The sequence below is a fragment of the Botrytis deweyae genome (genome assembly GCF_014898535.1).
Source record: "Botrytis deweyae strain B1 chromosome Unknown BDEW_016, whole genome shotgun sequence".
Classification (NCBI taxonomy): Eukaryota; Fungi; Ascomycota; class Leotiomycetes; order Helotiales; family Sclerotiniaceae; genus Botrytis; species Botrytis deweyae.
The window spans coordinates 99,801-123,563 of NW_024066223.1; the positions used below are offsets into that span (position 1 = coordinate 99,801).

The 23,763-nt window shown below is 42.2% G+C and overlaps 9 protein-coding genes across 9 annotated transcripts; 6 read left to right on the top strand and 3 right to left on the bottom strand.

Annotated features, from left to right (window-relative positions):
* Window positions 1-163: 163 nt before the first annotated feature.
* Window positions 164-1,666, top strand: EAE98_007034 (uncharacterized protein; the record flags this gene model as incomplete). The annotated part of the gene is made up of 1 exon (XM_038954657.1): window positions 164-1,666. The coding sequence occupies one exon, from the start codon at window positions 164-166 to the stop codon at window positions 1,664-1,666; it is 1,503 nt and encodes a 500-aa protein (XP_038808799.1).
* Window positions 1,667-2,437: 771 nt separating this feature from the next.
* EAE98_007035 (uncharacterized protein) lies at window positions 2,438-4,694 on the bottom strand. The gene is made up of 3 exons (XM_038954658.1): window positions 4,178-4,694; window positions 3,425-4,065; window positions 2,438-3,330 (listed from the first exon to the last, which is right to left on the bottom strand). The coding sequence occupies exons 1-3, from the start codon at window positions 4,345-4,347 to the stop codon at window positions 2,642-2,644; spliced, it is 1,500 nt and encodes a 499-aa protein (XP_038808800.1). The 5' UTR covers window positions 4,348-4,694; the 3' UTR covers window positions 2,438-2,641.
* Window positions 4,695-7,923: 3,229 nt separating this feature from the next.
* EAE98_007036 (uncharacterized protein) lies at window positions 7,924-9,611 on the bottom strand. The gene is made up of 5 exons (XM_038954659.1): window positions 9,223-9,611; window positions 9,037-9,163; window positions 8,860-8,983; window positions 8,369-8,805; window positions 7,924-8,312 (listed from the first exon to the last, which is right to left on the bottom strand). The coding sequence occupies exons 1-5, from the start codon at window positions 9,361-9,363 to the stop codon at window positions 7,999-8,001; spliced, it is 1,143 nt and encodes a 380-aa protein (XP_038808801.1). The 5' UTR covers window positions 9,364-9,611; the 3' UTR covers window positions 7,924-7,998.
* A 1,359-nt stretch (window positions 9,612-10,970) lies between these two features.
* On the top strand, window positions 10,971-11,366 carry EAE98_007037 (uncharacterized protein; the record flags this gene model as incomplete). The annotated part of the gene is made up of 1 exon (XM_038954660.1): window positions 10,971-11,366. The coding sequence occupies one exon, from the start codon at window positions 10,971-10,973 to the stop codon at window positions 11,364-11,366; it is 396 nt and encodes a 131-aa protein (XP_038808802.1).
* A 368-nt stretch (window positions 11,367-11,734) lies between these two features.
* On the top strand, window positions 11,735-13,136 carry EAE98_007038 (uncharacterized protein; the record flags this gene model as incomplete). Its single annotated transcript, XM_038954661.1, has 2 exons — window positions 11,735-11,824; window positions 11,886-13,136. 2 exons carry the CDS (start codon window positions 11,735-11,737, stop codon window positions 13,134-13,136), a joined length of 1,341 nt encoding a protein of 446 aa, XP_038808803.1.
* A 693-nt stretch (window positions 13,137-13,829) lies between these two features.
* Window positions 13,830-17,847, top strand: EAE98_007039 (uncharacterized protein; the record flags this gene model as incomplete). Its single annotated transcript, XM_038954662.1, has 3 exons — window positions 13,830-14,245; window positions 14,758-14,841; window positions 15,060-17,847. The coding sequence occupies 3 exons, from the start codon at window positions 13,830-13,832 to the stop codon at window positions 17,845-17,847; spliced, it is 3,288 nt and encodes a 1,095-aa protein (XP_038808804.1).
* Window positions 17,848-20,282: 2,435 nt separating this feature from the next.
* EAE98_007040 (uncharacterized protein) lies at window positions 20,283-20,925 on the top strand (the record flags this gene model as incomplete). Its single annotated transcript, XM_038954663.1, has 2 exons — window positions 20,283-20,459; window positions 20,491-20,925. 2 exons carry the CDS (start codon window positions 20,283-20,285, stop codon window positions 20,923-20,925), a joined length of 612 nt encoding a protein of 203 aa, XP_038808805.1.
* Window positions 20,926-20,951: 26 nt separating this feature from the next.
* EAE98_007041 (uncharacterized protein) lies at window positions 20,952-21,716 on the top strand (the record flags this gene model as incomplete). Its single annotated transcript, XM_038954664.1, has 3 exons — window positions 20,952-21,064; window positions 21,123-21,194; window positions 21,356-21,716. The coding sequence occupies 3 exons, from the start codon at window positions 20,952-20,954 to the stop codon at window positions 21,714-21,716; spliced, it is 546 nt and encodes a 181-aa protein (XP_038808806.1).
* A 255-nt stretch (window positions 21,717-21,971) lies between these two features.
* Window positions 21,972-23,641, bottom strand: EAE98_007042 (uncharacterized protein; the record flags this gene model as incomplete). The annotated part of the gene is made up of 3 exons (XM_038954665.1): window positions 21,972-22,079; window positions 22,136-23,269; window positions 23,348-23,641. 3 exons carry the CDS (start codon window positions 23,639-23,641, stop codon window positions 21,972-21,974), a joined length of 1,536 nt encoding a protein of 511 aa, XP_038808807.1.
* Window positions 23,642-23,763: the final 122 nt, after the last annotated feature.

Consider the following 23,763-nt stretch of genomic DNA (forward strand, 5'->3'; position numbering starts at 1 on the left):
AAGCGAGAGCGGTGAACTGACCCCTGCTATAATTTTGAGCTCTCCATCTTACACTAATTTTCTGCGCTCCAAAATTATTTATTTCACCCAATTCAATTTCAGTGTATATTTCCCATATCGAAAACCTCAATTCCTTCGCAATTTACCTTTATCATAATAAACAATGCCTAAACGTAAGCGCTCATCTGCCGATCAGGACGATTCTCTTCCCCCCACCGACCGCGTACGCAATTCCCGTCAAAATGACTTCAATATCCATCTCATCTCCGCCCGCAAACAACTTCGCAGCGCACTCAAAACTGCAAAGGGATTTGAAAGACAACGACTCGGGAAGCGATTGACAAATGCGACCAAAGCAAGCGATGCGGCGCAAATGGCGCGGATACGAAAAGAAATTGAAGCGTTGAAAACAATGGATTTGGATAAAGTAACGGAACAGCGATTGGCAAGAGGACTGGGGAAAATAAAAGTTATGAGTGAGAGTGGATTTCTACCTCCTGGATGGGGACAAAATGGTGAAGGGGTAAAGGGATGGGAGGGAGAAAAGGGAGAGGAAGATGTGAAGATTTGGAATAATGTTGTCAGTGGGATGTGGAATTTTAAGAATGTGAAGAGCGTTTGGGAGGGAGTAATTAGGGGGAGTTATATGAGTATGGGAATACCAGCGCCGGTTATGGATAAGGGGAAAAAGGGTAAAGATAAGGTTAAGGAGAAAGTGAAGGACGATTCGAAGAAGAACTCGAAACAGACGGCGCAAGATAAGGGCGAAGATAATGATGTCGATATGGAAAACACGATACAAAAATTATCGAAGAAAAAGAATGAAGAGGATTCTTGGGAAGGGTTTGATTCACCTGGCGATGACGAAGACGAAGACGATTCCGAAGATGATGATGAAAATGAAGGAAACGAATCAATGGACGAAGAAACACTTTCAAGATATGACGCTCTATTAGGCGCATCCTCAGATGAAGAATCATTCGACGAAAAAGAATACTTGGAGAAAAATCCATCAACCTCAAAATCAAATACGCGCCTCTCCCTATCCCTCTCACCAACGCCATCACGATCACCTTCCCCCGTTCCCTCAATCTCCCTCTCCGACTCAGAAGACGACCAAACATCAATCCCCCGTCGCAAACCTTCTCCCTCCCTCTCCCCCTCCCCAGAACCCCAACCCAAACTCAAAAAGCCTAAAAAATCAACCACCACCCCCACAGAATCCACTAAAAACAGCACCTTCCTCCCCACCCTCATGGGCGGCTACTGGTCCGGTTCCGAATCCGCCTCCTCCCTCTCCGACACCGACATGAAGCCCGTCGTGCGCAAAAACCGCATGGGTCAAAAAGCCCGGCAAGCACTCTGGGAGAAGAAATTCGGCAAAGGCGCAAAACACATTGCGGCGGGCGGTCTCTCCGTCGAACAAGAACGCGAAATGAAGCGTGCGGAAAAGAGCGGTCGAAAGGCTAGAGACTTGAGTAAAGGCAAACGAGGCGATTTCAGAAATGATAAAAATAATGCGAATATGATGCAGGTGAAACCGAGAGAAAAGATCAAGACGAGAGATGATGTGGGAGTTTTACATCCTAGTTGGGAGGCCGCCAAGAAGGCAAAGGATGAGAAGGCCAAGGCGACTTTTAGTGGAAAGAAGGTTGTTTTCGATTAGGGAGAGAGGGGAAGGAGGAAAAGTAGTTATTACAGTGGAATGAGTTGTATGGCGTGTATTGATATTGAAATGATAGCAAGTATAGAAATACCCTCACGTTGGATTTCGATATATTATTAGCACTTATCTGTGTAAAACAGAGAGAGAGAGAAAGATAAATTCGAGAGAATAAAAATCAATGTATTTTCTACTGCTTCCTCTCATTCCCTCATCCCATTCCCTCCAATTTCATCTATAATGCTCTGGATAAGTACCTGGTACTAATCAATATACTCTCAACCCATCATAAACATCGCTATACTCCCTACTAAACCAACGAATCTAATAGTCGGCTCTTTCAAGCGGCCTCCTAGTTCCTAATCAGGGAAAGCGATTGTCCCCGGAAAACAATTGTCCCAAAAAAATTTAATAAAGATTTTATTTAATTTTTAAAAAAATAATAATGGATTTGATATTATTGAATTACTATAATCTTATTAAATTCAACAATATAACTTATTATATTTAACTTTAATTTTATTTATTATAATAAATATAATAAATGAATAATAGGAATCAATATTTTATTAATAATTACATAATTTATAAAGATTGTAATTGATATAATTCAATTATCATAATATTTTCGAAGTTTTTTTGAGGACAACTGTTTTCCGGGGACAATCGCTTTCTCCGACTAGGAACTAGGAGGCCGCTTGGAAGAGCCGACTATTAATGTCTATGAATATAGTCCCAAAGACCTACTTCGCTTCACAATATTTTAAATACTCGCTCGCTGTAAAGAAGTCTATTTCAAGATATCTATCTATCTGCACGCTGTCTGTAGTCTAATATTCATTGACTCTGAATTCGACTCTGACTGACATGCTAGCCCCCACCCCCAAAACACAATCAGCTTTTTCGTTACCCATGCATCTTATATATCATCCGAACTCCCCATCATCATTATTTTCCACATTGGTTATTCCTCATCTCTCAATCCAGCCCAACTCCATCCATCGCCTCTTCCAAACTGTCCAATGTCTCATTCTCATTTCCCTTCCCCTCTTCCCCCAACTTTGCATTCTGCTCCAAAACCCCCGGCTCCACCATCTTTAATTTCTGATCCAACTTCTCCCCCTCCTCTTTTACCTTCCGCAAATCCTCTACTTCCACCTCCCCCTCACTCTCACCCACACTCCTCGTCCCCTCACTCTCCGTCAAAGGCGGTGTAACTTCCCCACCTACCCCGCTCTGTACCCCGCCATCCCACTTTCGTTTCACATGATGTAAATTCCTCTTCAACATGCACATTTCCACCGCGATACCGGGACCAAATGCACATCCTACGATCATTTCTTTGGGTCCCCTGCTATTGGGTGTAAGACCATCCATGTCTTTACAGCGTAAACGATCTAAAACGCTAAAAATTGTGGCACTGGAGGAATTACCGTGTTTCATGTAGGTATCGTAGGAAGCCCGCATGTGTTCGGGGGAGATGGACATGGCTTTTTCAACGCCGGTGAGAATGGTGGCGCCGCCAGGGTGGAGTGCCCAGTCGAAGTCAGAGGGACTGCGGTATTCAGAGGGGAGGGAGGGGAGATTGGAAATCAGGGAATGGTAGCTGGGTGATACGGCTTCGGCAGCTAGTTTAGGGACGCGTGGAGAGAGGATTACTTTCCAGCCTTTTCATGGGGATTGAAATTAGTTTCTTGTTCAAAAGTGTGACACAAGGAATCGGTGTAAGTATAGGACTCGGAAAAAGGAATATCAACATACCAAGCGGATCAACATCAAACCCTAGATCATGTTCAGTATCTGGAATCATCTTGTGTTCCCAGCCCAACAAATCATAAACACTTTCCTCCTCTCCCGTCCCACCAATCCCATTACTGAGCACACACGCGCTCGCACAATCGCTAAAGAGCGTAACACCAATTCTCGTCTCCTGCAATTCATGTACACTATCCAATTCACTTCTTACCAATAAAGAACTGATTTCCAACGCCATGACCAAAACTCTTGCTTTTTTCCCTCGAAAACTATGTCCCAGTGCTAAGTTTGCCGCGGTTCGTAAACTTGCCAAACCACCACTACATCCGATTCCATGGAGCAGAACTTTTTCAACCGGTTGTGTTATTCCTAGAGCTTTGCACACGAAATGATCGTACCCGGGATTAGCGCTATTGGTACATGTTGTGCTGACTACGTGGGTGATGTCGGAAGGGAGGAGATGGGCTTCGTGGAGAGCTTTGCGACAGGCGGTTACGGCGAGGGCAACGCCATCTTTGAGGAAGATGGAACACAGTTCGGTGATTGTGGGGGCGCGGTCCATGTTCGCCATGGGGTGGTCGACGGTACCGATTGCGGAGCGGGTTTCGATGCCGGTAAAATTATTGATTGTGCAGACTTTTTTCATTCTGGTAATTGAGGGTTAGTGTGAGGTATGAGGTGTATTTCCGTACATAATTGGGCGCTGGAATTTGAGAATCTGAAGGGGATTGAGAGGAGAGGGGGAAAGGGATAACTTACGCTGGAGAGTCAGGATAGTGACGTTTGGTTAAAGTATCTAAATCTGAAGGCTCCAGTAAGAATGGAGGATATTCGACTCCCAATCCAACGATTGAAAGATTGAGGTTTCCAAATCCATGTTGATTAGCAGATTGTTGTTGGGCATCTTGCCCTTCTGTGTTGTTTGACATCGTTGAGAAGTGTGGATGTGGGATGATTTTAGATTTTATCAAAGATTCCAATGACAAAATTGATGAATGTTATTGAGCGAGTGAGTAATGTTAGAACAAAACATAGAAGTGTCTAAAGAGTGTGACTGTGTGAGGACATTCAACAGCTTATACTCGTCAGATAAAACAGATGTAAAGCAGGGAAGTAGAGTAGTATACACCAGGTATATCACGATTGATGAGGTAAACGATAAAAGGAAAGCCGAGGTTGGTGTGTGAGATGTATCAAAATAGCTAACCAGCCTGATGCACATGGGTAGGTAGGTCCTGATGGTCCTTTGATACGACGATACTACTACGTATTGATAATGGTATGAGAACCTTACCAGGTGCTTATCACGTGCTTATTACTCGGTACCTCCTATTGTACATAGATTCCCGATAGCTGCTTCTCTTGCATTTGTTGAGATGTCCTTCCGAACTAGCCCTACACCATTTGTTAGGACAATTATGATGTTGAGGGAGGGACAGGGCAGAATTTTGGTGGAGATAAGGCCAATCCACGCACGAAGCTTTCCAAGGTCTGAGGTCCACCTGCACTCCAGCTCGCCCGTCCATAGGTATTTTATGCAGGTGTGGCTTGATAACAGCAGTGGCTGAAATTTTGACATGTGTTGATAGTTGATCACGTGCTGATCCAACCTTCCAAAGGTTAATCGCGTACTGCAAGGAAGAAATCAACTTTACAAATATCGCATTTTCAAATAGGAAAACAGAGAAGCCCGAAAACAAATGATGCTTGACATTATCTAGACAAACTTGATAAGAGGATCGCATCCATAACTTAGCCCTACTCAGATGCATTTACTATACATGTTCGGGATACAATCTCTAGCCCAGAGGTGGATTCCCATTTCTATGAGAGCTATGTGCCATCTGCCACCACTGGGGGTTCACTCACAAAACGTCTTTTGAGTCAGAATTACATATCGGAAGTTTCAGCCCAGAATGATGATATGTTCAACGCCTACTTCTTAGGTATTGCTACCGTGATAATTACAGGATGTGATGATTCAGGCGATTCAGAGGCAGATGTAGGTATTGGAGGTAGGCGATAAGCATACAGAGGCATAGAGACGGATCTCATTGCCAGTATTGAAAGTAGGGTATCACTAATACTAGTATTGAATGATACTAATTGCTTTTTCATCCTCACAGACTGCTCGAGCATCGAACTGATGAATGGCCTCAATGCTACTGCCGGGGCTGATGATGCAAGAACGACAATTCCAGCGAATAGTATAAAAATTAAGTATATCAGTCAAATACAGCTCATCATGCTGAGACTTAACTTTTTTTCAGCCGTATTCATAGCTTCATTAATTAATTCTACCGAGGACTTGTCTCTTGCGACATTCTTCCCTTGACATACATGACAGAGTAAGCAGGCCAAAGGAAGAAACTATTCGAGGTGGCTTGGGCTTGCCTACGCCACTAGGGATTACGGAATTCTCATAGTTACTGGCTGAAATACAATAGCTCGACTGCAGTACCCTACAGGCTAGAGGAAGGATGTACTTCTATTACAGAGAAGATGAGAAAGAACCGGGATATTTCCTTGTAGAACAAATGCTGGTCTATCCATATTTATGACCTCTCTAACGGTTCAGGTATCCATTAGCATCCTATGATAAAGGTACAGAAATTCAATACTGTGGCTTAGTGAAAGGGGATGTTGTGAAAATGGCAAGGATTGTGTAGGAGTTTTTTACACCAAGATATTCGAGCCAGATTAGCCAGTGCGTTGAGGGGGTCTCGAGAGGGAGTTCACTGTTGTGGAGTACAAATTTGGCCCAGATTGATTAAAGGCCCATGCTCTGCAATGTCTATTTGATTGCATGGAGTTTTTTAGGGCTTCATCTTCAGACAAAAAGTCCCCCGAATTTTGCGTGATTCTCATTAGTCTCGTAGGGCGGTATCGGTAGTGTAGAGAGAAGTGAGGTTATCGTAGACCTCGCGTACTAGTCTCGTTCGGGACTAATAGCTCTTGAACTACTCAACACTCATTTTCCGACACTTCTTGCAGTTTTTCACTTTTCAAAATAATAAATAATAACTTTAAAGATTAATTGTAAAGATTTAATACCAAATAGTATTGCCAAATTAGCGAAACCTACCCCATACCCCTTCATTGGTAAGCCTTTACATTATCCCCTACTAGGTAACGATTATATAGCGGGTCCATTAAAGTAACTGTTTGTTGTATCCAACCGAAGGAAATAATTCAGATTATATTTGTTACTATTTTGTAGACCAAATCCACCAAATCATCTTAGCTTATGAGTAAGGACAGTATGCATCTGATTTATATTCCAGAATGGCTTGCTTTCAAGTTGGATCAAATTAGCCTACCCAGCTAACTGGCGAAGAACCTTAACTCAGGGAAGCGAGGAGAAAGTCCTGTAGGATAGAAAAATTTGTAAATCGTCAATTAGAGCTCCAATTTTAATTTGATAATCTAGTCTTTCGCTCATGTAGTTTATCCGTAGCATCTCACATCCATCCTACCAATGAGTCTTCGATTCTGCTTCCGTTGTTCGCAAAAGACGAGTTTATATACAAGTATCGACTCTGAAAACTGGTATCAAAAATACAGTAAATTATTTCCAGCTATATAAGTATCAAAATGCCAACGGGCTCTCCAATCTAGTGTCATTGATACAGTCTAGAATCTTACTACAGCTATAGAGCTCTACATGCGTATGACTTACTGTTCAACTGTTGCTTAGTCTGGAAACGCTTCGTCAGGGTTTTGAAAGTCGTGATCTTTATTATTGTTAGTAAGTAATTTTCTAAATGAATTCGGCCGACTGCATGAATGCGCCACCGATTACTCTTTAACCGAAGCGATTGATACTAGGCAGGGCTAACTGTAATATCACCAACAAGATCTTCCGCAGATTTTCAGGGTATTAAAACCCCACTGCTGGGCTTCTCCACAACTGCTATTACTATCTTCTGCGCCGCCTGCGCCGTCTTTGCTGTAATGTAAGTTGCTTTAATGGAATATTAGTAAGTTCATGAGGATAGTTAATTCCTCACGCGCTAAATGAAATAGGAATTACACCACCACTAAACCCGTTAAAATCTAGATTGTTTTTCAAAACAATTGCTTTTCAGTTCAAAATCAAAAAATCTTAATTATTACAATAGCGATTTTTGAAGGGAAATATTATTCTGAGGGCAAATGTCGACATCTATCTCATATAGCGAGGTTCATGCTTGGTGTTGACGTTGCTATACTGATTATAATTTGAATAGGATTAATTTCTGTTGCATATTATTCATCGCCGTCTTCGATGATTCATATTATACTACGACCAATCGTTCTAGCCGAATTAAAACCACAACCTCTAGTTTTCGATTGACACTTGGCGTGTGGAATGATGTGCATGTAAACAACAATATTTGTCTGGGTAAATCATTGTGAACAGTTAAGCGCATCATAGATAATCCGCAGTCACAAGATCTCACAATGTTGGGTCTTACATGCATACTTGTGAATCATAGAAAACTGTTGGTCAAGAGTACAAAGCAGAATTGTAGAGTGATTGAATGATGATTCACACGCTAAGGCAATACGCAAAGGTATCATGTAATATGTACCCTGCCCTACTTCGGAACAACCATAATGATGGAATCATTTAATGGCATGGTATATGGAATGATCTTGAGGATTTTCAAGCCAGCGGCATCGATCAGAGAGCGCCACTGCTCCTCGGTACGTTCCTTTGAACCAAGGGCGGACATCATTGTAAGGTCCAATTGGGCTGCCTGCCAATGGACATTCTCATTGGGGAGTACCATATCATCGATAAGAATGCGTGAGTCTGGACCTAGAGCTGGTATGAGGTTTCTAAGGATGATAACTGCCTTGTCATCTGGCCAGTCGTGTAAAATATTGCGGAGGTAATAGAATTTAGCGTCTGTAATTACGGATGTATTAGAATGGGTTGTAAATTTACCACCGATTGAAACATACCTTTAATAACCTGTGGCTCAAAAAAGTTGTGTACAATAATCTCAACGCCATTAATTTCAGGAACGTGTTCCAGGGTTTGGGGAAGGTCCTGGAGCACAAGCTTTCCAGAAAGTTCTGGGAATGTCTCCTTGACTGCAATACACTGGTGACCAAAGCCACCGCCAATGTCAACAAATACGGGCTTGTTTTGAAAGTCTCCTAACTCCTGTCTGGATGGAAAAGCCGATAGCCAAGTCACAGCACCAGCACGCTGGACTGTCATGACTTGCTGGAAGTAACCAAAGCGCTGAGGTTGCTTTGGGAACCAGATAAATCCCGGAAGATCAGTTTTGAAAGTTGGCTGTAAGGCCGTCTTGCTATTGTCAGTTATGTCTTGATACTTCGTCTCGGCGAGGAAGTCAGGCAGCTGCTGTAGAACAGGTCCCACGGTATCGAAGCTAGACAAGGCGAGTCAGGGATGATGGTTTCTTAAAGATAGGAGAAGCTCTTACAAGTGATGAATTCCACCCTGATAGTTCTTGTCTGCCAGGACAGGAGTAGTAGAGCTTGAGCTGAAGTGGTCCTTGCTAGTCTCCTTAATTTGTCCAACTGAGGCTAGATAACGTAGGATACGGCCTTGAGATATTAAGCTTGAGATTTTGAGCGTTTCGGGGAACGGGTATCCTTACCTAAGAGCTCTGGAGCCGCTTTTGTCTTCAGAGCTAGTGTTTCGACACTGATCGGATCTTTGCTCTCCTGAATAGCATTAAAGATACCTAGATCGACACCAATACGAGCAGCGGAGATTTGAAGGTGCTTCAAAATTAGTAAAACTACATCGTGGCTGCAATACTAACTGATTGGGTGACACTCACTAATCCTGCGAATCGCTGAAGTGTATCATAAGGAGTCTCGATGTTGTACTGGAGGGTTTGCAAAGTATCTATCAACTTCTTGCGGGCAGCCTCATCCGCGTTTGCGGTCAGCTTCTGAATCTGAGTAACGATGGCATCCATATTTGTCGTTCTTCTACTGAACTCTGCAGATAGCAAATCGATCAAATTGGTTGAAAATGTTTAAGAACTCAAGTAAATTGAAATTTAGTGGTGTGAAATCCGTTGTTGAAATTGAGAGAGAGGTAGGAAAAGTGAAGTAAATGACTAGAAGTAAGTACACGAACCTCAGACTCTAGATGCAGACGATATTCCGGTAAATCTTGGATGGATGGTGAATTCAGGGAATAACATTTAATCATTAAATCTTTTTAATGTAAAATAAGATGCATCTTGATCCGAAGCTAGTCTATACAGAGTATAAGATAAGTGCACTCTTAATATTATCACTTTTGAGTATTTTAGAGCTTGTAACACGCGTGTGTAACGCTCTTGTCACGCACATGTTGGAGGGTTGCATGTAAGCACTAGCCAACGATACAACATTTGATAATAACTTTACTGTGCCTCATAAGAACCCAGTACAAGGCATGTCGAGTCTTGACTCGATAAAATATCTGATGGTACTATGCAATCAGTTGAGGAAAGGAACTTTTCTCTCTCAACAGAAGCGGATATTTTTCCACGCATGATGGAATACGGCTCTGTATTTAGCAACGTATGGTTCCTTACACTTCTCTAGACTATCTGGAACTAGTGGTATACTCCTCAAAGTGCTCCCATTCACATATGAACGTGACGTGATATACTCGATAGGAATTGCACGATTTTCGAAGTTTGACAATACACCACCAGGCACCAAGCTGCTAGAGTACTTTACAGCTATTGGGAGGAAGGTGAATGCCCAAACTGACCTAATTGAAGATGATTAGAATGCGAGTAGAATAAAGGAAGTTCACCTACGGAGGCAAATGCCGGCATGCGATCCAGTAGCACAACCTCATAGCCTGCCTGTCTCAAGCCAATTGCAGCTGTCCTACCAGCATCGCCTGCACTGACAATAACGATATTTATATTGTCAATATGGTGACTGCCTGTAAAGAGCAAGAGTAGGCACAATTGTTATATACATTACACCAAACCCATTTTTCTATTTATCGTTCAGGTGCTTTGGCAGTAGTAGAAATATGCGACTAAGACTGATGACATTAATAGTAAGAGGAATATGTATTCAATTTTAGGAAGATTCTGTTCATAAAGAGGGAAAGCATACAATCATATATAGATGTTTTTTATATGTAAGATTCGTGGTGAACTCGGTGATATGGTATACCCGGTATTAGATATAATTTACAAAACATCATGTAATCATTATTTGACATTTCCTCTTTCAAATCAATCATTGCCGAGTCGCGTCTACTATCTCGAGAATAAAAGCAATACATGGCTCGATCTCGGAGTATTTGCAACTCAAGCAGGAAGCTGGAAATTTGATAATACATGTGGTGATATGTAGTTTGATTGTCCGCGGGGTTAATGTAGATCTATTTGACGCCCCGCTTCAATTCGGATCAAACCGAATTAACCTTAGTCTCCGCCGTGGGTGGAGTTCCGCTTAATAATATCTTTCACAGAAAGATTCTTTGTATTTTCTATCAAGTGTACTGAGTGCCTATCAATATTTTCCTTCAACATACTCACAATTTCCTATATCCACGCTTCAAGTAACAATGTCTCTCATCCAACGTCTCCCATTCTTCCTCCACACCCTCATCGAAATCCCCGCCTCCTTAAATTTCTTCCTCAACCCTTCATCTCAACTTTCCATCCCAGCACCACAAGCTCACACCATCATTCAACAATACGCGACTCTACTTTTCGTTTCATGTCTCATTTCAATTATATTCGCTTCGCGGCGTGTTGATAGGACAAGTCGTAATGTCGCTGGTGCTTTATCGTTGTATCATGTTGCTCCTGCTATTAGAGCTGGAGGGAGGATCTTAACTGGAGAAGGATTCGGAAAAGGAGTGAAGGGATTGGGAGGTCCTGGGGTGCATTTGTTTGTGCATTTTATTTGTTGTGCTGGTCTTTTGAGACTTTTTCTATCACGGAGAAGGAAGAGATGATTTTGAAGGGTCGCTTTGATTTTTTGTTCGGAGGTGTGGATGGATTTCTCTCTGGGTTCATCCACCAGATCTGTTCTTTCTGAGATGAATGGGATCGCAACTCGTTAATATATACTGGATGTATTTGCAAGGTGCCATTGAAAGACAAGAATGCTCCCAGTATTTTGAGATTACAGCTTTCTGCAATATGGCCTCTAGATTCATTGCTTACGAAGCCACAGCGCTCATTCTCCACATTTGGCTTCTTATCCACCAATGAAACCCCGCTCAAGATGTGGTTTAGTGTCTCGTATCCATCACCCCTTCATTGGCCGCCTTACAATGAGGTTGCAATCTCTAGTCCATTTCTCAACTTCATCTAATCAAATATGGCTTCTTCAAATCCTAAAGAAGCGATAAGACGACCCCATAAAAAGTCTAGGTATGGGTGCAAAAGCTGTAAGACAAGGCGATTGAAGGTTTGGACCCCCATTCTTGATCAATTACACCACCAATCCACAATTCTAACGGCGTCTCTAGTGCGATGAAACCAAACCAATATGTGCAAATTGTCTGAGGCATAGCATACAATGTGAATATTTATTCTTACCTCTCAATAATCCTGCGCTTCAAGCACTTCCCACAAAGAAGTTACCTCTACCCACTACGGCGACAGTCACGCAACGAAATGCTCATTTCTCGCGTCCTGTTCCACGCAATCCTATATCTTTCTACTTCCCGACCTCCATTTCCACTACCGTCTCAGGAAAGGATGAAGCACTTGAGTTCCGCTTATTTCAACACTTCATAAATATCACCGATGTTCCTCAATTATTTTCTGTATGCAACATATCATTATGGGTCATTCAGCTCGCTTGTCGTCATCGTTCAGTAATGGAAGCTTTACTAGGCGTTTCTGCATTTCATCTCCGGAGTTCATTTTCATCATCCTCTTCCGCTTTTCCTACCAGTGCAATACCTGAAAGTAAATCAGAGAGAGAAGTAATAAAAGCTAGTCATCATTATATGGGACTAGCTATCGCAACACATCGGAAATTAATCATCGAGGAGGGTGTTACAGAGAAGACAGCCGATGCAGTTCTGGGGTCATGTTTGTTCATCACATATCATGCTGCAGGAAGTCAAAAATTCCTCAATCAACCTCATAATTCGGAGCTCTCGTCCAGCAGCAATACAGAAAGACACAGAGAAACATGTAGAGTACCACTCCATTGGTTCGTCCCCATGAAAAGTCTCAAGGATATGATAAACTTAGCCGCAACATATGTTCAAAACGAAGGCATGAGAACACTTTTTGAATGGGAAGAAGCCAATTTTAGGGTCATTCTACAAAATGAAACGTCGCCGGACCCCGATAACGATTATCCTACGACATTCAATTTTCTCCTCGACGATTTACCGCTTGATGCTCCGGATTATAAAACCTATGCTATCTGCACCAAATATCTGAATATCCTCGGCGGAGGTGAGATCACTAAATTTATTCTGAAATTCCCGGCATTGGTACCCCCGAGATTCGTGGAATTGTTAAGGGAGAAAGATATGAGGATGATGGGTATAGTTGGGTATTTTTTGATGTTGGTGAGGAGAGCAGATCATGAGAAACACTTGTGGTGGATGGCAGGAGCGGTGGAAAATGATTGGGAGGGAATGAAATATGCATATGAAAGTGATGAGGTATGGAATAAGAGGATGGAATGGGCTAGGAGGGAGATTGAGGGTGGTGAGTTTATAGACTTTGGGATTGGTGAGGCGTTGGCGAGAGTTTAGGGAATACTTTATACCTATTACCAGCATAATCGTTCGCTCGAGAACCTCTAAGCTCTAAGAACAACCTACACTAATATCGGATTGCGTGGGCAATCTATCCGAAGACTGTAAAGGGAGGGGAGGAGAAGAGCAAGGGTGAGGGGAGCTCAGGTGATTTGCAAATTCAAAGATCTTCAATATGGTACATCGCTGTGAAGTTTCTCACTTCCGATTCTAGACCTTCCAGGGCCACCGGTAGTTCACATGGTAGGTTCGTCATCACATGCTGGTCATGTGACGTTAATTCTGAACCTCAGACTTCTTGACGCACAGACTTATTAGATGCTATGTATTTCCCCTCCTCAAAGCTACATTTGACCTGCAACAATCTTACCACTCATTTACTTACACGTCACTCAAAACAAAATGTATCTTCTTTTGCCACGCTTCATTGACCCTTGTATTCTCGAGATGTAAGATGCTACTTTGGGCAGGTGGGCGTCTACCCATCGGCCGTTATTGGTGAGCAAACGAAAGATGGGTAACATGAGGCTTTGGGCAGCCAGCACTTCAGCCTTCCCCTCATTTCATGAAAACGATTCAGACAATTTACTACACAGAAAGCTTGGATGATTTGATCCAAAGATACTTTTCATTTCATCTCTTTTATATAAACATCACGCATTTGCTTTTATCGTCACAACCCCTAAAACTATGGACGGCCTGAGTACTGCTGCCAGCGTTATCGCTGTGGTGCAACTGGCGCAGGCTGTTGGTGGGGCTTTAATGGAATACTACGAGGGAGTCAAAAGTGCTCGCGACGACATACAACGGCTTTATCATTCGATCAAGAATCTCGAAAGCGTACTAAAGTCTATTAACGATCTGCCACATACTCTTTCAATCAACATCCAAACTCTCTTGGAAAACAAAACGGGAACTTTGTCGCTTTGTAAGGCTGAGCTTGATGGCATCGAGAAGGAACTCGATACCTTTTCGAAACAGCAAAACCATATCGGAAAGCTGAAGTCTTTGATATGGCCGTTCAAGAAGAAAGATGTGGATAAACATGTGGATTTTATCGATAAGCATAAGCATGATTTAATGTTGGCATTTGGAGTTGAGAATTTGTAAGTCTGTTTGTTTACTTTCACCCGCCATTCTAGCAGAACAAAAGATCTGTATGTCAAAATACTTTTCAAGTGGTGGTATGCTATGGCTATTTACGCGGATGCGCTCCGTCATTACGTACCAAAATTCATAACCAAAACTCAACAATATTCTGTTTTTAGATCGAGGCAATCATCAATGCATCATCCGAGTTTGAAAGATTTCGGATATTTTCAGAAAGAAAGTTATGTTTTGGTACAATATGAAGAGGTTTCCACTATTAAGTAGAGCAGCGTATCTTTGAGGGATTGATTCGGGCAAAGTGCCACCCACAGTCTTAAAGGAGATCGTCCCTTCCTCCGAGCACAAGCTACCCCCTGCATTTATACTTAGCATTCCGTCCCTCTGTCTCACTCATGAGGGGGGATTGGTTGTGGGACCAATCTGATTGTGTGTATATCATTAGGCATATGTCCATGTATCATTATAATATCTTAAAGGATATTCAAAATAAAATAAGAGCGGCTTAGAGAGATAAAGAGCGAAGCCAGATAATTAAATGGCTTATAAAATCACTTCCTGATCCATCTACAGAACATAATATCACCCAAGAAAAGTTCTAAGAGGGTACGGGATCTTGGCTAATAGACGGAAATCATCTCAACACCTGGTCGAAAACCAATAATTCGTTCTTGTGGCTTAATGGAGGCGGTTAGTTTAACCCTTTACTACCTAAAAGAACAAAGCTAACGATAAAATCAGCGGGGGCGGGAAAATCGATTCTATGGCATGTTCGACAACCTCTCTTTCCCTTGCCATCTAACATTTTCACAGTTCTACTGTGATTGAACATATTCAGCAACTCTGCAAACAAGAGATAAATGTTGTTGTCACATACTGGTATATCAAATTCGACAACTTGACTACACAGAGCGTTTCCAATATAATTCGTTCTTGGATTAGAGATATTTGTAGCAATCGTCGGGACACGCCGCAAACTTTGAAAGATGCATATGCCCATTGCAATCATGGCCAGCAGCAACCGACCATCAAACAAATGATGGAAATCCTCAAGTCTGTTGTGACCGGCCTTCAAGATGTTTATTTGGTTGTGGATGCTCTGGATGAGTACCCCAAGGCAGAACGGGATTTATTACTGGAGGCTCTCAAGGACATTCATCAATGGAAAATTGATTCTATACACATTTTTGTCACAAGTAGAGCAGAGGATGATATCCGTTTTCATCTAGATGAGATGAGGAAGCGAGATGTTTCGGACAGCTGCCAAAGCATCAGAGTTCAAGATCCAATCATTACCGAAGACATCAAGAAGTTTCTCCATGAAAACATCAGTAGCTTCCGACAAACAATGTGGAGTTCTGATTTCAAGGATGAAGTTGTGGAATCCGTCGCGCGACAAGCTGATGGTATGTTCAGGTTAGCAGCACTTCAATTGGAATCATTGAAACGGTACAGGACTGTGTCAGGAATAAGAAAGGGATTGAATCAACTTCCAAGCTCTCTGGATATATTTTACGAAAGGGCACTGAAGAATATACCTGAGGAAGATCACTGCTACGTCAAAATTGCCTTGCGATGGATTACTTACACTGCGCGCCCGTTGACGGTGTCAGAGCTCTCAGAAGCAGTGATAGTTCAGATTGAGTCTCCTCCTTATCTGAGAGAAGACGATAGATTGAGCTGCGATGGTGACAATTTCACTCTTCTTGATATTATTCCATCAACATTTGTTACAACTTACAGTAAAAATGAAGGATACTTTCTTCCAATGTTGAATGGAGAGTCATACATTCGATTTGCCCACTATTCCGTCCAGGAGTTCTTACAATCAAGCCGCACGTCTACCGGACCCTTTAATGAATACCATCTACAAGAGGCAAATGGCCTTGAATCAATTGCAGCACGGTGTATAGCATACTTGCTTCATGCTGGGCCATCCTTGAAATATCCATATCCTGATTTAGTCGACATTTATCGAAGTTTCCCGTTGATTTTTCACGCAGCGACATGCTGGACCTATTATATGCAACGCCTTGAAGTAAATAGCAATGAGCTTCATGATCTCGTGAGAAATTCACAGAAATTGGCATTATTGTTGATGAACGAGAGCTGGGCTACATCTGTTAACCATGCCTCGTTGAACAATCAAAATGCATGGGAGATATCACAGATTATCTGCAAATCCTTTAAGCCAGAATTTCCATACTCAGCAAGCGAGCTAGCACTCTCAGAGCACGATACAAATTCTTCTATGGACTACATCACTCCCGAACCATGCCCTCTGTCTTGGGCTTGTTATCATGGCTTGATTAGTCTAGTCCCACTCTTATCAAGTAACGTACCATACAAGAGCAGTCCACCTAATAAATCCAAAGTATCCAAATTAGGGACCCCTTTACATGCTGCAGCCGCGGGATGGTATTTCTCGGAGAGAATCGTCACGCTTCTGCTTGCAACTGGCATGGATACAAACATCTCTGGCGGAGAGTGGTGTTATCCGCTAATTTCTGCTGCTGCTGCAAACCGATTAGAGATTTGCAAATTACTGCATCAGGCCGGGGCAAGACTGGATGATGCGAGCGCTCGGCATGGAAACGCATTGCATGCCGCCTGTAGGAACGGTAATGTGGATTTATGTGAATATTTCTTAGAAAATGGTGCCAACATTGAATCCCGTGGATCTTGTGATAGTGTTGGAACTCCATTATTGATGGCTTCAGCGAATGGGAATTTGGGAGTGATCAAGATTTTATTGGCGTCGGGCGCAAATATTGAGGCGGAGCATGACTCTTACACACCGCTGCAGTATGCATCAATGTTAAATGATGTGCAGGCTTGTGAAATGCTTCTGGGTTTTGGACCTGATGTAAATCACAAGACTATCGCCGTGAAAGGTGGCAGTCTATCTAGCTGTTGGAGACAAACTTGGACTCCACTGCATCGGGCTTTCGCTCTCTGGATCAAATGCAAGCCTCGTGGTAATGATATTCTTACGACCATTGAGCTTTTGTTAAAAGCCGGTGCTGATGTTCATGCTAAAGGCGGACCTTGGGAGAAAAATGGTCCTATGGATACCACAATAGTTCTCTGTTTAAACTGTTTGAGGGATCTCGATAGATTCCTGGGAGCAAGTATGGACCCTTCGGATGAACGCACATTGAAGAAAGCTTTGGATATGTTATTAGATGCAGGTGCAGGGAGTGGCGCAGATGGGGCCGAATTACTTTTAGTACTAGATAAAAGGGGGGCTATGCTCGAGAAATATCTACGAGGACAGGAGAGCCATAGAAAATCGATCAGACAACAAAGATCGTATCTTTCAAGACGCCGTCCATGTACCGTAACGTACGACGCAGATGATACGGCATATTATATCGAAGAGCGAGAAAGAAGAATGGATAGTATTATTAAGGAAATTCGAAGAGCTATTCTTACACATAATTATACGTATAATCGCGTACAGGAACAGCAGGAGAAAGAAGGCGAGGTGTCGATGCAAAGAGGTCTTGAACAAGATTCTGAAGAAAAACGACTATGTGGAGAGGCTGAGGGGGTGGCTAGCAGGGAGTTGAACAATCGGTTTCCGGATCTCTCGCTTTAGGGATTCTCGGCGCCGAGATTCTGTTTCGTTAACATCATACCGGGAATTTTGCTTCCAGTGATAAATTCCTGAATTTGCGAAAAGTCTCAAACCATTGAGGATGAGTTTAATGTACTGTCGATCATTTGATCAATCTTCTACCGCGTCTTATTACTGGTTCAAGGGTTTCAAGTCACGATTTTAAAAGCGATCTTAGATTCCACCACTTTTTTTACACTCTCCACTCTGAACCTCGAACCAACATTCCCGAATAAAGAAACCCATTCGCTTTTATATCGTTATTTGGAATCAAACTGCGCTTTTATCATCAAATCCATCAATCTATTTATGATCCTCAGCTCATGTCCTCAGCTATACATACTGAAGTCAGTATTCACCGTATAAGTTTCTGTCCAAATGAATTTATCTCTCACACCGGTAAACATCCATCATTGATGATTAATCTCAATCCTGCGGTAAGCGCTGGTATCAATGCTTGTAGAGGTTTCGTGCAGGAGAGATCTGAATAATTGTGGAGGATCTAGTGGAATAAATGGAGATTTGTGTTTTGAATGGGTTGGGTGGTGAAGAAATGGTGAAGTTGGGGGATGGGAATGAGATGCTGGATTGGGGGTGGGAGGAGAGAGTTGGTGGTGCTTTTGTGGTTGCGGTGGTTGGATGGGTCGGGATGATGAAGTTGGGTTGGATTGGGGGGTTGTGGGGGAGTTGATGATGTCGATGACAAGAGTATTGGACTACTATTATATCGTGGTATCACCAACTCGATAATTATTTTCTAACTTTTGATAGATGAGAGTGCGGGAGTGGAATTCTTGGTCCATGATTTTATGACAGAAATACCTGTCAAAGGTGAGCAATATCGCAACCCATGTGAACAGTAATATATCCAATAATGAATAAATTTTTGACTACATGTGCTCGTCTATACTATCTCAGACATATATCCCATGACTGGCCACAAGCCGTCATGATCCAAATTCTGAATCACATCCGTAGAGCCATGAAATCAGGATATTCCAAGGTGATCATCAACGACTGGATTGTTCCAGCAGATGGGGCATCAAAATTAATGACGGCTCAAGACTTAAACATGATGGCTACTGGAGGAGGTATGAAATGTATACAGGCTTTGCACGAGAAATATATTGCTGCCGCGGGGTTGAAAATCAGTGGAATTTGGAAGGCAGATGATGACATCAGCGAGAGTGTTATTGAGTGTGAGATTGTCTAAGTCTATGAATGCAGATAATTTCAGATACTCTGGTGAAGTTTGAGGTCTTTTGTTTGAAAGATGAGGAGTTTCTTAGAAAGTTCTAATTTCAGGCAGATACAAAGATCTGATAGAGGTTTAAAACATGCTTCATCAAGCTTTTTATGAACTGTTGGACTGATGCTGACTGTCACAAAATCTTAAGCGAACGAGTAATGCTACTAGTATCCTTCAAACTTATTCTTTGAGATTTTTAGGACCATTTAGATTCTATTTCAATCACCTAGGTACTTTCTAGTGATTTTATCCAGATTCCATCCCTCATCTCCATGATTGTTCTTTGATGCACCTGTCAACGTACAGTGACCATATTGCTGATAATCTGTCGGATGTTCATACCCGTCAACTAAATGATGCACGGGCCGTGACCTTATACGGCACAGACAACGCTACATGATAATCTAGAGAGTTAATGTCAAGCATAAACGAGGAAACATCCATGGTCCGCCGTTACACAGTAGTAACCCCGTCCCTGAATTCTACTGGGGTCTGGGATTGGCATGCCAGGTTTATCAAATTCCAACACTGATAATGTGGATAAAGTACTGCATCACTTCTCGAGAATCTGCTCATGATACCATTGCAACACCTCATGGATTATCACATGTAAGTCTCTGGATACTTGGCTGTCATCTCAACGCAGTAACCCCACGATATAGTAATCTGAAATTGGAGCGGAGATTTAATACGTATGCTTTTCTTTCTACATTAATTTAAACCACCAGCTCCAAATGGTCAGCATTACTAATTTGAATATGCTATAGGGAACCAATATCATAAGCGACACTTACCTTCCTCTTCGGTTCTCCCAGCAGTTCGGTAGCCTAGTGGATCGCAATCTGAGGGCTTCTAACCGGTACTAAAATCTGCTTCCCCGTTGCATCCGGATTTTCGGGGGCTCAGGATGTCAGAAATTTCCCATGTCTATCTTGACGTTTGTGATTTGATAGTGCAAGAATTTATTACCACGAGGTAAGAGATTTGCTCAGGATTGTGTTCTCATAATAATATAACAATGAGACTAAGCCTCCATTACATAGAATAATTTACTCGATCGCTTTATTGTTTTTCTAGCCCATCTTCTCGACGCTGAGCCGTTCTCACCACATCAGTTTTGCTTTAGAATCCGCTTCATTTTAATAAAGACTCGAATTCTAGCTTGAAGATGAGCTCGAGTTCAAAACCCCTTGATGCTTCAACAGCTGATCGAGCTCCTCTCTTATTGATCTCGACTTGGGTTTGGACGGCATTTGCCATTGTTTTCGTCGCTCTCCGGTTCTTTTGTCGCATGAGACTGATCCGAAGCACTTGGTGGGATGACTGGCTCATTTTGGCTGCTGTAGTATGGACAATCCGTATCTTTCCTGTGGTAGGGGTTTCGAGCTCACAGTTATGAACAGGCATCCACGACAGCAATGAGTGTTGTCTGGACAATTTATGCCAAAAATGGTGGCTGTCGACATGCATCTACTTTGACTACGGCACAACTCATCACTACAACAAGATTGAACTGGATTTCACAGCCACTTTGCGTCTCCGGTCTCACGACTTGCAAAATATCGGTTGCTTGTCTGATCTTGCGGCTTCAATACCCAACACCATGGAGAACGAAGCTTCTCATCAGCCTCCTATCTGTTATGGTAACTATGAACAGTATAGCTGTGATTCTCATGTTTGGGCAATGTACGCCTGTCAGAATGCTTTGGAACCCAGCATCGGCGCCTAATGATCATTGCATCAAATCTAATGTTGTATCAATTATGTCGCAATCTGCTTCAAGCAATTATTTCCTCTCATTGATACCTTGATACCTACTGATGAGACTTTAGGTTATATGGCGTTCATTGATTTAGTTCTAGCAATTGTACCAGTTCATATGATATGGAAGTTGCAGATGAATAAAAGGAAGAAGGTGGCCATTTGTATTTTACTTAGCACTGGTGTTTCGTAAATCTTCTGTTGTTGAGCTCTTCGTAATCTTAATGTTGCTAAAATTAAAAACCAGTGCCTTTGGATTCGCCGTTATCAAGATTGTTGAACTCAAAAATGATGCCAATCACTCTGATATTACATGCAAGTAAATTATCTCCCTCACGGTCTCAAAACTGACTTTGTTCTTCAGGGGCTACCGTGTGGCTATTTGTATGGAACGCGTAAGTTTTTCGCATCAAGCTCTTTGTATCAATTTACAAGTGACCTATCTGTGCACAATATAAGCTAACTGGATCAACGTGGCAGATACGAGATCAATTTGATTATCATCGCTGCATGTATCCCAACGCTCATACCTCTTCTCGAAATCATTCTCAACCACCGAATCGCATCTTACTTTAATAGTTACAAGACCAACCGTGGAGGTTCCAAGTTCTCTTTCCACAAAGAATCATTCCGTATGCGCCGTTTGAATAGTGCAAACAATGATACGGAGAGTGGAAAAGATATATTGGGTATCAAGAATTCTATAAATGGTAACAGTGGAGAACTAGGAGTAGTTGAAGAAAGTGAGGAAATTCGTGGCAATGAGAACACTGACAGGATCATGAGTCAAGGGAAGATTGCTGTCACGAGACAATGGTCTGTGACGGAGCTTAAGTATTGAGAAAGTATCCAGATTAATATTCATGGTACTGTAGGAATATCAATGATTCAATTCAGTCAAATACTGCTGCTGTGAATTGCAGAGTCCTTTGTGAAAAGTGACTGTCTAATATTGGTATGTAAAACTTTTCTCAATGGATAAGGTGAGCGCCTTTTCTTAATGCATGATATTGTACTTTTAACCCTTCACATAATTTTAATATCTTTAATTGCATTATATTTAAATTTGTTATTCACACAACTCACAGGGCTAAAACTAGACTGCTGCAAACTTTCGTTTTTGGATCCTTACGTCAATATCAGTTTGTCTTACAAACCATGAATTCTGAACATTCCATTCCTTTTGAGGGTCCACGAGAGAAATCTTGTGTTACAGTCAGTGTCACTGAGTGAAGAAAAAGTATGGGTGGATAAACTTACGTCATAGGTCAAAAATAACGAAGGAATCAGTTTGTATATCTCAAGGATACTGACATTTCTCCCGAGACAAATTCTTTTGCCAGCACCAAAGCTGAGATCTGCTTGTCTCATTGCAGCGCGGCGGGATTCATACTCTTCTTGAGTCTCAAGATCCTCATATCGAAGCCAACGTTCTGGAACAAAGGATCCAGCATCTTCACCAAATACCTTCTTACTTTGGTGAACGGTCCAGGGACCCATGCCCACGTTTGTTCCTGGGGGTAAGAAAGTACCATCGGAAAGGGTGAGGCCACTTGCGGGAACGACACGCTCAAGTAGGAGACCTACACCTGCAAAATAGCGGCTGGATTCCCTGACTACGGCTTCAAGATATGGTAGTTTCGCTGCGTCTTTATAAGCTACAGGCAAAGACAGATTGGCATTGTCTATCTCCTGCTGGAGCTTTTTGTATACCCGTGGATTTTTGAGGGTGAAGTAGATGATTGCTCGAAAAGCGATCGAAGTGGTATCAGCACCAGCAAGAATGTTTACTAACATATAGCCAATGACTGTGTTATCATCTATCATCCCTGGATTTAAACGTTTGAGCTCTAGAAAATCATCGAGCATATCTTTCTGATCAACAGATTTTTCATCTGTACCTTTTTGACGTGCAATGGATTGCTCGGCGCAATATGCTGCAGCTTTGTCAACAGTCAACGGTCCAATAGGCCACACTGGATTTTTTGCAAGCCAATGGTCCAGAGCAGGAAGTTGTCCAATTACGCAAAAGTAGTCGTTGATCTGGTTTGATACGTCGAGATAACCCGAATGATCGCAGGCAGCGTCCAGAAAGCCCATCGATCTACTGAAGGTGAATTGGCCGATAACATCCCATGCAAAAAACACCATCCACTCATCTATTTTACAAGTTGTCCCTGCGTTAGAAGCATCGACAAACAACTCATCGAGGCGTCTGAAAAGATGATTGATGGTGTTATCTACTAGTGGCTCAAGTGTCAATATATGACCCATCTTATACAGCTTTTGAACCGGCCGTAGCATCTGACTGTGCATCTCGTTTGTTTGAATACCAAAGACGGTTTTGATGGTTATGTTGCCTACTTTGCTATCATTAACCGTGTAGAAGTCGCTCTGTCTACCCGTTAGCAACAGAGGGAAAAGATTTCAAGAACCATGATAAAGCTGATTTATCATAGAGCCTAATCATACCTTGAGGAAATCCCCCTTGAGGCTGTAAATAGTGCGAACAAGATCTGGATCATTGAGGCTGACAAGGTTTGGGCCGATTCGTACAGCTTGTCCATATTTTTCGTGAAGGAATTTGTGCGTGAGCTCTGCTCGGCCATTATAGGTTTCAATCAAGCGCCAGAAATTCGTAAATTTCGCTAGAAATGGCCCGGGGATGCTTTTAAGGGGAGACTTGAAGTAATACCAAGCTAAATAGAACCCGAAAATGAAGACACTTGAGAGAATTACCTGCAAGATGGACATGCCTGGCGCCATGATATAGCGATGAAGAAAATAAGAAATTGAAGAAAGGCAAATGCGGGGCTATTATCTGTGATGAAGGGTCGGGTTTTATACAAAGGTAAACAAGCAAAACATTGTATAGGCAGTTATTGTCA